Source organism: Physeter macrocephalus, chromosome 16 (genome assembly GCF_002837175.3).
Source record: "Physeter macrocephalus isolate SW-GA chromosome 16, ASM283717v5, whole genome shotgun sequence".
NCBI lineage: Eukaryota > Metazoa > Chordata > Mammalia > Artiodactyla > Physeteridae > Physeter > Physeter macrocephalus.
In genome coordinates this window covers 58,244,525-58,262,565 of record NC_041229.1, presented here as the reverse complement: position 1 = coordinate 58,262,565, position 18,041 = coordinate 58,244,525, and the positions used below count along the sequence as shown (strand labels likewise).

The 18,041-nt window shown below is 44.6% G+C and overlaps 1 protein-coding gene across 5 annotated transcripts in view; it reads left to right on the top strand.

The window, feature by feature from the left end:
• POLD3 (DNA polymerase delta 3, accessory subunit) overlaps positions 1–18,041 on the top strand; it is an 83,895-nt gene that overhangs the window by 17,614 nt on the left and 48,240 nt on the right. Inside the window, exons 2-4 of one of the 5 annotated variants that reach the window (XM_055091654.1) lie at positions 6,926–7,077; positions 12,020–12,088; positions 13,653–13,762. The exons of 1 other annotated variant lie outside the window; for it this stretch is intronic. Coding sequence is in view for 1 of the 4 variants with exons in the window: in XM_055091653.1 (XP_054947628.1) it covers positions 17,407–17,418 (12 nt within the window). In the remaining 3 variants the exon portion in view is untranslated. Of the gene's footprint in view, positions 1–6,925; positions 7,078–12,019; positions 12,089–13,652; positions 13,763–17,399; positions 17,419–18,041 lie in introns of those variants that run through there. 3 more of the 5 variants (XM_055091655.1, XM_055091656.1, XM_055091653.1) reach the window with 3 other exon arrangements.

Genomic DNA, 18,041 nt, shown 5'->3' with positions numbered 1-18,041 from the left:
CATAGGTAGTTTTTGGTCCTCAGGTAATGAAATTTCTCCAATTCCTTTTAAGTATTGACATTAGAAAGAAGATGAAGTCAGAGAGATGTACTCTGTCTGGTCTGGAAAGCAAACATCTGTGTCGTGATCTGCATTGGGTGGGGGTGGGGAGGCATGTATTAGTCAGCTCAGGCTGCCTTAACAAAATACAACAGAATGAGTGGCTTAAACAACAGATTTATTTTCTCATAGATCTGAAGGCTGGAAGTCGGAGATCAGGGTGTCAGCATGGCCAGTTTCTGGTGACAGCTTTCTTCATGGCTCGTAGGTGGCCGCTTTCTCTGTAGGTGCTCACATGGCACACAGAGCCTGCTCTTATGTCTCTTCTTGAAAGGACACTAATCCTGTTGGATACCTCACTTAACCTTAATTTTAACTTCCAAAGGTCCCATTTCCAAATACCATTCACACTGGGGTTTAGGGCTTCAACATACGAATTTGGGGAAGAGGGAACACAAACTTTTCTGTTCATAACAAGGGGCCACAAGGCAAAGTATTGTGAGTGGACTATAGGAGTTGACAGTGGTCCCCAGCTGATAGCCAGCAGGGAAATAGGGATCTCAGTCCTACAACCATAAGGAACTGAATTCTGCCAATAACCAATGAGCTTCAAAGAGGACCCTGAGCCCCAGACCTGACCAATACCTTGTTCGGCCTGGTGAGACCCTGAGCAGAGAATTGATTCATGCATACATGCTATGCCCAGACTGCCAGCATATAGAAGGGAGCTAATAAATTTATGTTGCTTTAAGTTGCTAAGTTTGTGGTAATGTGTTACACATCAACAGAAAACTAATACACTCTTGAAGAGAAAGAATAAACATTATAAATATAAAGTTTATGGGCCTAAGGGGGCCCATGCAAGTGAGAGGCCCTGAAATATAAGCTTTGTTAGTTTCAAAGAACATCATCTCTGCCTCCAAGGAAGAGAGAAGTTGAGGAACACAGGGCACCAATTGCAATATGATGCTGCTGTCTGGAGAGGGTCAGATGTCCAAAACCAATTTTTTCTCTTTAGAAGGCTTTAGAAGGTCCTTTGGACATCCTACCCTGGAGCTCCACCTGCACTTCCCTTGATAAGGCAAGACCTCTCCTCCAGGTTAGCTCCTGAGCTTCTAGCAGTCCATCCTCTTTGTTGGAGTCACAGTGCCCTCCATGCAATTCTTTTGAGGGCAAGTCATTTTTAAGAAGATCCAGGTAATCTCCCTTCTTCTAGGTCCACATCAGTCCCCAGGATACACCTCTCTTTGCCCCATGGCCAGTGAGAGGACAGTTGCTGTCAGCATAACCACCTCTCTCCTTGTCCTACAAGTTAATCAGTCTCTCATCTTTAGGTTTTTCAAGCATGTGTCAAACTCTGTGTCTTATGATCAGTGAACTTTAGGGTTACATCAAGCTCTCTGAGCAGTTTTCTTGAAATCCCCTGTCTTCCTCAACGTAGAGAAGGAGGAGAAAACCCCTCCCCCCTCTATGCACTAATTGTCACCCAGTAGAAAGAACGTTGATCTGGGATTCAGGAATTCTGAGCTCTAGTCTGGGTTCTGATACTAACTCACTGTGTGTCCTTGGGAAACTATTTTTTCCATTCTGGGCCTTGCTTCTCTGGCTCAGTTAAAGAAAGATGTTGGACTAGATTCACTCATTTATGCAGGAAATGCCAACTGAACCCCTATTATGTGCCAGGAAATGTCTGGGTACTGGGAATCAGCAGAGAACAGACTGGATGACCTCTGGAGGTCCTTTCAGCCCTCACATTCTCTGATGCTCCCCCCAATCCAGTTTCCATACACCCAAAACCCCCACTGTAGGCCCTCAGCCCTGGCCTTTCCCATGACCACGTTTTCTACCCCAGCAGTGCGTAGCCCCCTCTTGCTGGGACCTTTGATGGAACTAGGAGTGAGCTTCCTCTGCAGGCAGCATTGCTGTCTCCCTCTGTTATTGCCCATCAACCTGATCTGTCTGGCCTGGAAGTACTGCCTGGCCAACCACAACGGAAAGGTTTATTTGTAGAGGTCAGGAAGTCCCCCACGACCCCTCTCCATCCACCTCTGGGACAGGAAGCCCCAGGAGGAAAAAACAAAAGATGAAACGCTGGCTGACTTCCCAGCTTCCAAGTGTTCAACAATACTTTGCTCTGGAGGATCCCTTCTGCCCAATGGACAGTGACCTCCCTCAGCTGCTCCTTCCTTGTCATTGGGCCCCAGGACCTCAGTTCCTTTCCAGGGGGTCCAGAAGGACTTAGGTGACGTAAAAGAGGTAAAAGAAATGAAGATTGACTCCCTGGGAAAGGATGCATGTTGTCTTATCCTAAGCTAAGCCTCCGTGTCTGGGAGGGAAGGAGTCCGGCCGAATTCACAGAGTGGGAAAAACATTCCCAGTGGTTAAGGAAGCAAGTGACTCACCTGCTCTGACCTTCATCTATGCCTTCCCATGGCCAGGGTGGCTTCAGGGAGGGGGTGGAGATGGAAGAGATCTCCTAACCTCAATTTTTGCTTCCTGAGTTACTTAGGGACCCTTACTTATGACATCCCCTTCCATCCATTGCTCTTCTCCCAACATCTTAGCTAACCTGCCTGGAAGAAAGTTAATATCAAGAGGATATGACTGTGTAGATGCCCAGGGCCCTGTGCTTAGAAGGACCTTGTGCTTGGTTTAATGCTCTGTTCTTGCCATCTTGAAATTCTTGATAATTTCTAAATAAGAAGCCCACATATTCTTTTTACCCTAGGACCTGCAAATTACACAGCTTGTCCTGATTTAGGTGTCCCATGTATTTCGTTCTAAGCCAGGTACTTGACATACTCCTTCCATTCCAGCCTCTAACTATGCTGAGTTAGGGACTGTTAGCTCCTTGTCACCACTAATGAAATTCAGGCTTAGGTAAATAACTTGCTTAAGGTCACATAGCAAGTACAGGGTGGAGCCAGGATTCAAGCCCAAGTCTAACTCCAGCGTTAGTGCTCATTCCTGTCCACAATGCTGTCTCACGAAGAGAAATGCTTTTACTTCCCACTTTATGGGAGAGCTGAGTCTGGAAAAGCAATTCAGGAGAGTCAGGCAGGGGTGGGTGAAGGGCTTTCACCAGATCTGGAAGTTCATGCAAGCCCTGAGTATATCTTTTTTGAGAATGATCTGCATGCACGCTCACACACTCACACTCAAACATTCATGCACACACACTTGCACACATTCACATCCACCCACACACACCACCTAGCCCAGAACCTTCCTCAGAAGCAGTTCACCTGGGGAGAAGCAAGATTCAAGTGTACATTCCCTAGCAGTGGTTCAATAACTAATTTTAAAACTGGATCCAGCCTAAAGTTTATCTTTTCTAAATTCTTTCCTTGACATATATATTTTTTCATTTCTAGCATTTATAATTTTATTAGACTGAGCTGTTTTTTTCATATCTACCTATTTTTGTTCCATAATCCCCTATTTTTTGTAATTGAAACATTTTCTTCTTTTATCAGTTTGAAGATATTAAAATGCTTATTTTAAAAAAAAAGCAGTTCAATTACATGTACCATTATAGTATCCTAAAGTGTCAACACCACAGGGACCCTTTAGGGAAGCACCTAATCTGATCATCAGATTCCATTGTTTGATGGATGAGAAAACTGAGTCTCTGAGAGGAAAGAGAGTCATCTAGGGCACACACTTTACTAGTGGCAGAGCTGGGGGCCACATGCCAGCCTCCGGACTCTCAGTTCAACAGTACAGAATGAGGGTGAATTGACAAGAGGTAAGATGGGGCCACTACAGGTGTATCTGAACAGAAAGCAAGCTTGATCTAGAGGTTAACCAGACTTTCTTTCTCTCCTGACCACCCTTCCTCTGCACCCTGAGCAAAACTTACCCATCAGCATCTGAGAAATGCTTTGCTTCTGACACTGTCTGGGCACAGAATCCCTTTACCTCTGTATACATATTTATAGTAATGCTGTAGCTCAAGACCCCAAACACCTGCTTTAAGGGGTTAAGCAGTTTGGATTAGGAAGGTTGAATTGTTCTTTCATTCATAAGCAAAACAAAAGACAAAGGCAAAATATAAACAGGATGAGGCATGAGGGTTTAATTACCCTGTAGAAACTGGAGAGTTTCTATGAAGTAAAAAACAAAACAAAGTACCATGATCTGCCAGGAACTGCCCTGGGGGAGCAGATGACCTGGGGCTGGGCCCAGCTTATGACCTTCTCTAAACAGTTTCCCAGCACCAGCCCCTGAGGCCAAACTGGGCTAGAGTCATATGGTTAAAAATGCAGGGTTTTGATACCTTCCATCTTTCATTCTAAAAAGCCTTATCCTTTTATATTTCCTCTTTGATAGCTCTGGGTTCAAGTTTTGACTCTGTCACTTAATAAATGTGATTTTGGGCATGTGGCATAATCTCACTAAGCCTCAGTTTTCTCATCTGTAAAATGGGCATGATCCTCAAACCTATGTTCAGATCTCAGGGGATTCCCGGAATGTGTGACTTTCAGGGGAGTCCTGGCAAACTGGGAAGGTTGTTCACCTTAGGCTATTAGGAAGTTCATTTTAGTAAAGCACTCATCATGGTGGCTGGCACACAGTACTAGCTCTAAAAATAATAATTATTTTTTCTTCCTACTTCAGATACTTAAAAAGCACCTCTGCCTGCCACACTGTGTGCTTGGCCCTGTTAGAGTAAATTACAAACATTTGTAGAGCTCACTTTATAGTTCACAAAGTATTTTTGTACCTATTATTTCATTTAATCTTTACAATAGCCCTATGGAGGAGGTAAAACTCAACATCCCCATTTAACAGGTAAGATAGCTGGAGTTCAGAAAGATGAGTGACTTGTTCAAAGTCACTCAGTGAATAGGTTGCTAGGACTAAATGGCCACCTCCAGCCATTCATATGTTGAAGTCCTAATCCCAATTGTGATGATATTTGGAGGTGGAGCCTTTGGGAAGTAATTCAGTTTAGAGGAGAGCATAAGGGTGGAGCCCCTTATAAAGGACTGGTGCCCCTATAAGAAGAAGAGACCAGAGCAACTCTCTCTCTCTGCCGTGTGAGGATACCGCAAGAGGGTGACACTGCAAACCAGGAAGAGGGCTCTCACCAGGAACTGAATCAGATTGATTCAGTTTGATTTTGGACTTCTCAGCCTTTAGAACCATAAGGAGTAGATTTCTGCTGTTTAACCCACATAGTCCATGGTATTTTGTTATAGCAGCCTGAGCCAACTAGACATAGGTGAAGGGCTAGGATATGAATGTGAGTCTCTTTGCTCCAGAGCTTAATAACTTTCACATCATACTGCGTTCTCTCTCTTGCTACCCTTCTCCCTTCTAGTCCACTGAGGCTGCTGGTAGCTCCTGTTCCATTTCCCCTTTATCAAGCAAAATTCCTTGCTGCAAGCAAGGAACATATTTGGCTTATATAAGCAGAAAAGAAATTGTTGAAAGGATATTAGGTAGTTCACAGAATCTCCCGGAGGGCGGAGAACTGGGCTTGGACCTTTCCCCCAGGAATCAACTCCCAAATTCACCATGTAGAACTGGCCCAGTGAAGACAATGACATTCACTGTTCTGGGGACTGGGACAACTCAAGTACGATCAACATGACCACTCCAAGATCCTGGAGTCTGCCACTGCAGCTGCTGCCTCTGCTGCCAGCCATGGCTCACACTGATTCTGTATACCCCTGCTTCTTTGCCTCACTAGCAAAGTCTGTCTAAGGCAGGTGTATCTGATTGGCAGGGCCTAGGTCATGTGCCTTGTCTTAGTTGCAGGGGATGCTGGGAAAGTGAGTTGGCATTCTCAGTTTCTGTGATGGGAAGCCAGCTCTGCCCGTCTCATAAGATGAGGAACTCTCCAAACACGAAAAGGTCCTAAAGCTTGGCAGCCCAAAATAATTACAGTTGACATAGGTTTGAACTTTGTGTGTTCACTTATATGCAGATGTTTTTCAACAGTAAATACTACAGGACAACACCATCTGTGGTTGGTTGAATCTGTGGATGTGAAACTGTGGATAGGAAAGAACCCTGGATAAGAAGGAATTGTGGGTATGGAAGGCCAACTGTAAAGTTATACTTGGATTTTTTACTGTGCAGGGTTGGCATCCCTAACTCTTGCATTGTTCAAGGGTCAAAGGTACAACTATTTGCCCTCTCCTACCTTCTCCATTCTCTCTACACCTCTAGGCCATCTACCTCCAAACTTCAAATGTTATTTTGTCTGATTATATTAGGTTGGCCAAAAAGTTTGTTTGGGTTTTTATAAGATCTTACAGAAGAACCCGAACGAACTTTTTGGCCAAGCCAATACTTTACTAAAAGTGTCTCAGGTCTTGTGAATTAGTCCAGAGTAAAGTCCGAAGTCCTTAAATAATGTATACTTTTACACAGGCATGTTACTCTGGGTCCTCCTAGAAGCAAAGTCAAGCAAGGTTTAAGCGTGCAAGATTTTACAAAAATGGGAAAGGAGAGTTTGGTTGAACGATAAATCCTCCATTCAAGTCTGACCCTGAGTAAGCCGAAGGGAAAGGAGGGTTGGGTGGAAGTGTCCGATTCTGCTGTATGGTCTAAGGAAGGTTGGGTTATCCTGAAGCCACAAAGTTGGCTGTCAGAGGTCAGAGGAATCCCTCGCCTCTCAGGAATACACCTGCCTTAGTCTCCCTGTTGTGCCCAGTTCTTAGCTGACAGCAGCTCATGGGAGGTTATGTCTCAGCGCAGACTGGATGCTGGACTCTAGAGAGCAGCGTCTGGGGCCTTTGGTCTATTACACTCCTATAGTTGGCAGACTGAAAGATACCTTTTCATGGCCACATAACATGCTCTTCTCTCTGACCCCAGTGCCTCCTTCCCAGCATTTTCTTTTTGACCAATTCCTCTTGATCTTTTAAAACAGGTCTCCAATCTTCTCTGTGAAGTCCTCCTTGGAACTCCCCAGTTAAAGTGCTCCCACAGCGCCCTCCATCCAGCAGTCTCCTAGCAGCCATTGCACTCTTTATAACTGCCTGTTTAGATGCCTGTCTCCTCTCCAGTCAAGGCTCCTCTAAGGTGGGAACAATTTCTGTATCCCCAGCACTTACACATTAGTAAATGTTGGGGCAGGAGTGAGTGAGTGTATACATGGGACAGTTGGGTGAATGGATTGATACCATGTCATCAGGGTCCTGCTCGTCCTTAAGCAGTTCTGACAAGATAAGGTGAATGAAATTTTTCCTTATGTATTATCTCATATCCATCTCTGTCCCTCTCATCGCCACTGCTACCACCCTGGTCCAGACCCTCTTCTGCCATCTAATGTCTGGACTATGACCTCTTTGCCCGATCTCTCCTCCAGTTCATTCTCTACACAACATCAAAACAATGTTTTGACATGGAGGGGAGGGATAAATCGGAGCTTGAGATGAACATACACACACTACTATATAAAAGGTAGATAAACAGCAAGGACCTACTGTATAGCACAGGGAATCTACTCAGTATTCTGTGATAATCTATATGAGAAAAGAATCTAAAATAGAATGACTGTATGTGCATGTATAACTGAATCACTTTGCTGTACACCTGAAACTAACACAACATTGTAAATCAACTGTACTCCAATAAAATTAAAATATTTTTTAAAAATTATGTTTTGAAAACAAAATATCCTTCAATAGCTCCCTGTTAAAAAGAGGGAAGACCAAACTATTTGGTCTGAGCTTTATGACCCTTTATGATCTGGCCCCAGTGACCTCTCCAGCCCCTCTCGCTGTGCCCCGTGTCACACCCCAAGCTTCTAGCACAGGGTTTCTCCTTGTTTCCCCCCTGCACTTGGCTGCTGCAGGCCCCTGTTTCCTCCCTTCTGCCTAGCAAGGCACCAACCCACCTTTTAATATTCTCCTCAAAGTCATCTCGGCTTTCTAACCTTTTCCTCAAGGAGAGTTGATCAGTCCCTCTTTGAGCCCCCATTTTACTCCTTATACGTTTTAGCCTGCAACTCCTAACACTCCATTTTTTCTTCTGCTCACTGTGATCGCCTCGAGGCCCAGGTTTATTTGTTTCTGATTCTGTGGGGCTTAGCATAGAGCCAGCAAAAAGTTTTTAGATACTTCATAAATGCTTACAGTGGTTGCAGGCATACATGAATGAATGAGTGTTTAAAGGACAGGTTAATCTGGAATATTTGCATTTTAACTGGGGTTATATATATGTGTAGAGGTCAGGATGTTTGTTTTTGTTTGTTGTTTGGTTGGTTGGCTCATTTGTCCAACATTGAAACCCCTTCCTTATATCTGGAGAATTCTCTACCATATGCATCTTGCAGGGGGTCAGATCTTATCTCCCATTATAGAAGTGATGACAGCCAGATATTTGCTTTCCCAATCCCCCCTTACAGCTAGGGTATACACATATGATCCAGACTCAATCAATCAGGTACGTTCTCCCAGAACTTAGAATAAGACATTTGGGTTGCAAGGAAGCAGGGACAATGGAGAATTCATTTTGGTAGTGTTGGGGGCAGTGGCCTTAACATCTAGATTTTGGGGTAGGAATGCCAGCAGAGCAAGTAGTGGCCTCTGGGTCCAGTGTTCAGGGCAGGGGTAGGGGTGGCAGAGGTGTTCTTATTGAATTGCTTCTGTAGCATGATTTGGGCTGAGGTTGTACCTGTCTTGGTTCCCTTTGTTTCTGCCAATGTTTTAACAGCTTTATTGAGGTATAATCCACATACCACACAATTCACCCATTTAAACTATACAGTTCACTTTTTTTTTTTTTTTTTTTTTTTTCTGTACGCGGGCCTCTCACTGTTGTGGCCTCTCCCGCTGCGGAGCACAGGCTCCGGACGCGCAGGCTCAGCGGCCATGGATCACGGGCCCAGCCGCTCCGCGGCATGTGGGATCTTCCCGGACCGGGGCACGAACCCGTGTCCCCTGCATCGGCAGGCGGACTCTCAACCACTGCGCCACCAGGGAAGCCCACAGTTCACTTTTTAATATATGCATAAGTATGTGCAATCATCGCCACAGTCTGGTTTAGAATATTTCTATCTTCTCAAAAAGAAACATTATACCAGGGACTTCCCTGGTGGCACAGTGGTTAAAAATCCACCTGCCAGTGCATGGGTTCGATCCCTGGTCTGGGAAGATCCCGAGTGCCGCGGAGCGACTAAGCCCGCGTGCCACAGTTACTGAAGCCCGCGTGCCTGGAGCCCGTGCTCCACAACAAGAGAAGCCACCGCAGTGAGAAGTTGGAGCACCGCAACGAAGAGTAGCCCCCGCTCGCCGCAACTAGAGAAAGCCCACGCTCAGCAATGAAGACCAAACCCAGCCAAATATAAATAAATAAATTTATATATATAAAAAGAAAGAAACGCTATACCATGTAACTATCACTCCCCTACTCCTTGTCCCTCCCCCGTCCACAGCAACCCCTAATCTACTTTCTGTCTCTAGATTTCCCTATTCTGGACTTTCATAGTAGTCATACGGTATGTGGTCATTTGTGACTGGCTTACTTCATTTAGCATAATGTTTTCGAGGTTCACCCATGCTGTAGCATGTATCAGTACTTCATTCCATTTTTACAGCTGAATAATATTCTACTGTATACCAGATTTTGTTTATCCATTTGTCTGTTAATGGACATTTGGGTCTGTTAAAAAGAAATAAGCCCAAAATGGAGTCACTTCTAAACCTCACCAAGACTTAATACCTAACCCAAATGCAGTTTCAGCCACTCCCAGGAGTGGAACTGTAAACCGATCAGTCTGGAATTTCCTGTCAGCAGTAGTGAGGTAATAAGCGCGATAAGACCCCCCACTTTGCTGCTCACTTAGGGAAGGTGACCTAGCCTGAAACAATTCTTTCTTTTCTTTTGAAAATAACTTCCTTGTCCTGCCCCGTTTTCTGCCTATAAAAACCTTCCGTTTTGTACAACTCCTTGGAGTGCATCCCATCTGTAAATACATTATTTACTAGATGGGATGCTGTCGGATTCATGAATCATTGAATAAAGCCAATTCGATCTTCAAATTTACTCTGTTGCATTTTGTTTCTTAAAGGTCTTTTCCATAGTTTAGCCATTATGAATAAAGTGGCTATAGACATTTGTATACAGGTGTCTGTGTGCATATATGCTTTCATTTTTCTGCCCATTTTTTGAGCCTAATTCTCCAGGCTTTCTGGTAACTCCACGAGCTATAGAAGATTATCTTAATAAATTTATTTCTTATTCTAATCAGTCAGAGTTGATTTCTTCTCTTTAAGTGAGGTCTTTACTCCTTTCCCTTGGGGCTAAATTCTTAGCCCCAGGACAAAAAGACTATAATTGGCTAATATGACACACTTCCCAACTAACTTTCAAAGTCTTGAGTTTAGCTTTCTCTGTACTTTGATGTGGAGAATAAGGTCCAGAGAGGGAAAGTGACTTGCCCAAGTTCACACAGTCAGTCATTGGTATAGCTAGGACTAGAATCTAGGACTCTCCATCCCGATTTAATGTTCTTTCCACTACACTATGCTGCTCTTCATCAACCCAACAAATGTTGTCAAGCTCTGTGGCCATAAAATATATGGAAGAAGCAAAGGGTATAGAGTCCAAAGATGTGATTCCTATCCCTGGCTTTGCCACTTCCTAGCTTTGTGACCTTGGACAAGTTACAGTTTCTCTGGGCCTCAGCTATCTTATCCATAAAAGCTGGGGACTGGGGGAAGGAGTTGGGTTAGAGGGTGCAATCTCAAATGCCTACAGCCTCCTGTGGGTGTTACTGCTTCACTTATTGAATTATATTTTATACACTTATAATGTATTCCCTTAATTCTATTTTATAGCAGAAACATTTATTTGCATTCAAAAGAATAAAATCTGTTGAAATTTCAGTCCTTTCTTCCATGGTTGCTTTTTCATCTCACATCTTTTCTATATTCCTTTTGGTTCTTATTGTGCTTTATTTTTAAAATTTATTTATTTTTTATAAATTTATTTATTTATTTTATTTTTCGCTGCGTTGGGTCTTCCTTGCTGCGCGTGTGCTTTCTCTTGTTGCGGTGAGCCGGCGCTACTCTTCGTTGCGGTGCGTGGGTTTCTCATTGCAGTGCTCTAGGCACCCGGGCTTCAGTAGTTGTGGCATGTGGGCTCAGTAGTTATGGCTTGCAGGCTCTAGAGCGCAGGCTCAGTAGTTGTGGCACACGGGCTTAGTTGCTCCACGGCGTGTGGGATCTTCCCAGACCAGGGCTCAAACCCGTGTCCCCTGCATTGGCAGGAGGATTCTTAACCACTGCACCACCAGGGAAGTCCCGTTATTGTGCTTTATTTTTGTAATGTCACCTTAAGTTGTATTATTTCAACACAGACACACTGCTTACTTCATTTTCACAAAGAAATGGGTTCTTCCCTTCCCCCATTTTTTGGAACTTGTGGTTCTCTTAATCTAGGTCTTATTTTCTTCCTTTTGTTGAAGACATGGTTAAGAAAGATTTCACTTATAAGAAAAAGGTTTAAGAAAAATGACAATACAAGTACTTTGATCAATGGCAAAAGACATTTGGCCTAAATGTTGGGAAGACCACAGGGAATGGAAAGGACTAAGGCCCACGGGAGAGCACAGCCTGGACAAAGGATGGCAGCCAGATTTTTGGATTAATAATTAAAGCCTGGGGCTTCCCTCGTGGCGCAGTGGTTGAGGGTCTGCCTGCCGATGCAGGGGACTCGGGTTCGTGCCCCGGTCCGGGAAGATCCCACATGCCGCGGAGCGGCTGGGCCCGTGAGTCATGGCCGCTGAGCCTGCGCGTCCGGAGCCTGTGCTCCGCGGCGGGAGGGGCCGCAACAGTGAGAGGCCCGCGTACCGCAAAAAAAAAAATAATAATAATAATTAAAGCCTGAAATCCTATTTTAATATAAAATCCCCTATTCTTTCAATTCAGGCAATTAATTCTATTAAAGTCTGGCCCACAGAGCGTTCTCTAATTGGTTGTTGAGGTCCTATCTTCATTGTTATTCTTCCTGTGTGAAGGAGCACCAGCAGCTCCTGATGGGAGATGACAAAGGAGGAGCTGGTGCTGCCCTCTGCTGCTCAGTGACGGTACGTACCTGCCAGTCCTTTATTAGGGTTTGGGCACTGCCTGCAGAATTGATCAGATCTGGAAGGCCTTCTCGTGGGCCCTTCGTTCTATGGATGGGATGTCTGAGGCACTTGGAGGTCTTTCATTTCAGTACCTGGAAGCCATCTAGCCAGCCCCTAGGTAAAACCCACGAGCAGAATCTGTCCTCTGGTGAGCATCAGGGATGTGCTGGCACAGAGCACAAAGTGTAGAAGATGCAGGGAGAGGAGAAAGGATTAGAACAGGAGACACCAAAGGAAGCTGGAAGCTCCAGAAAGGGGCACAGTTTAAGGAAAGAAAATGGAGAGAAAAGAGTGGATTTGAGAAACAGTACAAACAGAAAACCAGACCTGGGGAGACATGGGATCCCGAGAATGAAGGGGTAGGACTACCAACGCCTCCCAATGACTTGTACGTTGTGCTACCAAATTCATCTTCATAAAAGTTCAGTTTGATCATTCATTAGCTTTAGCCTATTTTGGCTTTCATACTGCAAGGCAATCTGCAAAGTGGACAATGAATGCTCCTACTCACCCCCAGTCACTCTCCCCCACTAGTCTGTCATGAATCCTAAACTTGGTGGGGGTCAAGAAGTCCCAGTGTGAGTGCCAAGTTCAGTTGCTTTCTGGCTGTGTGATGTTGGAGAAAGACACTAAACATCTGGGAGTTTAGTCTTCTCATCTTTAGTTTACTCATCTGAACAATGGCTCCCTCTATTAGGCAGTTATGTTGAGCCCAGTGGCACATGAGATAATGTCTGACATCTATCATCTTACTGAATCTTCACAACCCCAGGGAATGGTCACTACCATTATCCCCTTTGTTCAGATGAGGACACTGAAGCTCAGAAAGGTGGAGTAGCTTGCCCACGGCTACAATGCTAGTAAGTGACAGAGCTAGAATTCAAACCCAGGCTGCTTAGCTCTAAAGCTTTATTGCACTGAATCTCTGTATTGGTTAGCTTTTGCTATAAAATGACTCACCCTGAAACACAGTGGCTTAAAACAATGATCACTTTATTTAGCTCGTATTCTATAGGTCACCTGGTCTTGGTCAGCTCAGCAGATCTATTCTGGGCTCCCCCTCGGGTCTGTAGTCAACTGGCAAGTTGGGTGGTGGCCTCACTCACATATTGGGAGCACCTTTTTTCTCCTCCAATGTGGCCTCTTGTCCTCCAGCAGCCTAGCCATATCAGGCTCATTCACATGGTGGTCTCTCGACTCCATGTGTGGCAAGAGAAGGGAAGCCCCTGTACTCAAGCACGTTTCTAGTCAAAGTGAACAACAAAGCCAAACCAGAGTCAGTGTGGAAGGACACTTTTAAAAGATGTAGATAGAAGTGAATAATTCCTGGCCATTTTTACAATCTGCCATAGCTGCTAAACTATAATCCCTATGTGACAGAGTTGATCAAAGGAGATAAAAGATATGCATAAGCTTTGTAAATTTTTATAAAGCACTATCTAGATGAGAGGTACTGTCTATTAGATTATATTCCACTAACATCTGAGACTCAATATGTCTGATTATTATCTCCATTTTACAGATGAGGAAACAAAAGTCCAGAGAGGACACAGCATATGTAAAGACTTGTAAGTGAGAAATAGCATAGTATATGCAATCTACTTATGAGCAATCTCTGGTGCTGAAGCAAAGGTAAGAAGCAATAAAGGGTGAGAAGTGAGGTTGAAGAAGTAAGAAACTTAAACTTGATTTTAAAAGCTCTGGGATCTACCCAAGAGAAATGAAAACATATGTTCACTTGAAGACGTATGAAAATTTTTTAGCAGGAGTTTTAGCACCAAAACTGGAAACAATCCAAATGTCTTTCAACTGGTGAATAAATAAACAAAATGTGGTACATCCATGGAATACTACCGAGCAACAAAAAGTAAAGAACTGCTAATATTTACAGTATTATGAAAGAATCTCAAAAACATCATGCTACATGAAAGAAGCTATATTAGTTTGCTAGGGCTGCCATAAGAAAGTACCACAAACTGGGTGGCTTAAACAATAGAAATTTATTTTTTCACGATTCTGGAGGCTAGAAGTCTGAGATCAAGGTGTTATCAGGGTTGACTTCTTCTGAGGGCTCTCTCCTTGGCTTGTAGATGGCCCTCTTCTCCCCGTGTCTTCACATGGTCTTCCATCTGCAGTGTACATGCGTCTTAATTTCCTCTTCTTATATGGACACCAGTCATATTAGATTAGGGCCCACCCCAATAACCTCATTTTAACTTAATTATCTCTTTAAAGACCCTATCTCCAAATATAGTCACATTCTGAGCTACTGGGGGTTAGAATTTCAACATATGAATTTGGGGAGGGGACACAATTCAGCCCGTAACAGAAGCCTAACCCAGAAAACTACATATTTTATAGTTCCATTTATATGAAATTTCTAGAAGAGACAAAATTATAGCGACAGAAAGGAGATCAGTGGTCGCCTGGTGTTGGGGGTGGGAATAGGGGTTGATTGTGTAAGCAGGGAATGAGGGCACAAGGGAATTTTTGGCGGGCAATGGAAGTGTTCTAAAATAGGACTGTGGTTCTTAAGCAGGGAGTAATATCATCAGTTCTGTGTTTTAGAAATGTCATCGTGGAACTGGTGTTAAAGATGGACTGGGGGCTTCCCTGGTGGCGCAGTGGTTGAGAGTCTGCCTGCCGATGCAGGGGACGCGGGTTCGTGCCCCGGTCCGGGAAGATCCCACATGCCGCGGAGCGGCTGGGCCCATGAGCCATGGCCGCTGAGCCTGCGCGTCCGGAGCCTGTGCTCCGTAACGGGAGAGGCCACAACAGTGAGAGGCCCGCATACCGCAAAAAAAAAAAAAAAAAAAAAAGATGGACCGGAGTGGGGTGCAGGGGCAGATTTGAACAGAGATCAGGCTAGAGAAGATGTAGATGAGCATGATTTCCTTTATAAGCCAAAAAACAAGTTAAAAAAAAAAGATTGATGATAAAGAGTGTCTGAAATAGGGCAGGTCCAGGGAGATCAGAAGGGTGATGGAGGCATTTCCTCATCAGACAGAGAAAGAGGAAATGAGGAGAATTAGTTTGGGGGGAGTCTACCATCTGATTTTGTCTCTTACTCTATAGTCTTGGAAGAAAATATTGAAAGGTAAGATACTTCAAATTAGTCAACCCAGAATGTATGGAGTGTTTACTAGATAAAATCCTGTCGATAAAGATTGTACATATAGGAATGCATGGATCCTCCCTTCGGGGTCTTCAGCAGCAGCGCTCTTTGCAGCTCTCAAGCTTGTTTAGGATCTGGACTTGGTCCTGACTTTTGTCCATAAAAGGTCACTCCTCTCCCCCTATTTCTGATCACTGGGCCTTTGAAGGCAGCTAAATCTCCCCAGTTAACTTATCAGTAAGGCTCCCCCTGATAACAAGACTGTGTAACAATTTCAGTGGTGGAGGGAAAGGAAAGACAACACCTTCCACAAACAATGTTCTGTAAATCAACAAAAGGGATTATAGAGCAGAACAATATTTAATTCAATTCCATTCATCCATCCATCTACCCATTCTGCCATTCAGTTATCAGTCAACAAATGTTTGCTAAGGGCCTACGCCATGCCAGCTATGACCACGCTGGGTGCTGGGAATCCAGGGATGAAAACACTTTTGAAAAATTCCCATTCCACGGGAACCAAGGATCTACCACATGCTCTCCTCCTGCAGATTCGGGCCTGCAGTTTCTGAGGCACCCCTGACTGAGGACCTTCTACATAGAAAAGACCCAGAATGCCTATCATACTTCCTTCTCAGACAAACACCCACCACCACCTCCCACCCCTGTAGCTTAGGCAGACATGTTGTGAAATTCATGACCACCCTCACCCCCACCCACCTCTCTGTTTCACAGAGTTAGTTGGCCAACGTTGTCACTACCCTCTATCTTCAGTTCCTCTTTTCACTCTTCCTCACTCCTTAACTCACTGCAATCTGGCTTTTGTGCCGCTCACTCCTCTGGCCCATGTCACCAGAGGCCCCCTAATTGCCAAATCCAATGCATTCCTCTCAATCCCTACCCAGCGCTACTTTGGGGAAGCATTTGACACTGTCGAAAATTCCTCCTTCAAACTCACTTCTCCTCTTGTTTCCACTTTGAACCCTCTAAGTGGACCCTCCCTTGACTGCTGACGTTCCCTGGGGTTCTGCCTTTGGCTCTGTCCCTGGTTCATCTAATCCCCTCCAGTGGCTTCAGTTCCCATCTACATGTGTGTATCCCCACTCTAATTCTGCATCTGGGCACAGGCATACCCCACAGTCTACTGGACATCTCCGATGGGTGCACACTGTTTGTTTCCTCTCATAACATGATCTCGTAACTTTTTGTTAACTTCTCTGTTTCCATCCAGGGCCACATGTCTCTTGTACTCTATTGTATCTCACAGACATAGTCAGCTCATAGAAGGAACTCAATCAAAAATTGGAGAATGAATGAAGAAGCAATTATCCCAGAGGAATCTTTCCACTGGCTGCTCAGTATCCTGAGAAAGATATTGCTAATCTGAGATTTAAAAGAAATATCCCAGAGGAATCTTTCCACTGGCTGCTCAGTATCCTGAGAAAGATATTGCTAATCTGAGATTTAAAAGAAACAAAAGCCTGCAATAAGCTGAGCATATCAGGTTCAACAATTTAGGAATTACAAAATGGGGAATTGTTGAGAAAATCTGTAGTGACAGACAAAAACTGGAGGCAGTGGGAGAGAGGAGCCATGGCAACCTATGGCTGTGTTTAAACAGAAATTCTGAGGAAGTAGAGACAGTGGTTAAGCCAAGGAAGAAAACAGAATAGTCATAGAGAGAGAAGCAGTGATGCCGGGAGACAGACTGAGCAAAGAGAGCAGCCCACTCCATCAGGACTGTGTCTAGAATGGCCTCTGCCCCTTCTTCACTGGAAACTAAAGCTGAAGCCACACAGCATTTCCTCAGGAAGTATTCCCACCCAGCAGGGTTTGGGAGCCAGAGAGCAATGGTCTGTAAGAGAAGGATCATATGCTTCTTTTTAGCCCTGAAAGCCAATGCCCCCTGCCCCCAATTTTAATAATTCAGAAATGATATGCTTGAGACAAAACATCTCATAGCCAATTTCCAATTAACTTTCATCTTCAGCATCCCCTCCACCCCCAGCCCCCTTCCAGCCCCCAAGGGAATGGACAAAGGAAAACAATGTACAAAGCAACTGCAAGATGGGGTGGGGGTGAGGTCCTCCTGCTCTTCTTCTGGATGTCTGCGGCAACAAAGACGGCACCGTGAGCCTCCGGTGGCTGATCTGAGGGATGAATGGGCTGGGGTGTGAGTGTGGGCTGGGGAGAGGTGTGGTTCGGTGCCAGGTATGAAACAAGGGAACCAGTGTCTGAGTGTCCTCTTGCCTCATCCACCTTGTTTTGATAACTGAGGGGTTTTACCTTGATTTTTACAGAACTGATAAAGTGTTTAAAAACAGCACCTGGAGCCTTATCTCACTGTTCCCTGGGCTCCGGCCTCCCCAGCTGTCAGGAAGGTTGATGTGTCCTGGCCTTGGTGGCTGTACATTCCACAGGACAGTCTGCACAAAGAATATGTATTCTCATAAAACAGCTTTTTTTTAAGAGGAAATACAGGTGTGTTTTGTGTTGTTAGAAACTATAAAAATGGCAGCACTCTGAGTTCATTTCTTTTATATTTTTCCTAAAGTGAGAGGAGGGATTACACCTCTAATCCTGGAAACCCAAGTCCACTTTTCCCTGCATTTCTTCTGATCCTCAGGCTGGGTTGGTTGCCTCCTGTGGGTTCACATGGCACCCTGTGCTTCCCTTGCACTGTATTGCTGTTTATTCCCCCCAAACTCTAAAATCCCCAGGGATGAAGACCATGCTGTGTTCCCATTGGTCACACAGGGTCTAGTAGGTAGGAGACCTTTAGTAACGTTTGATGAA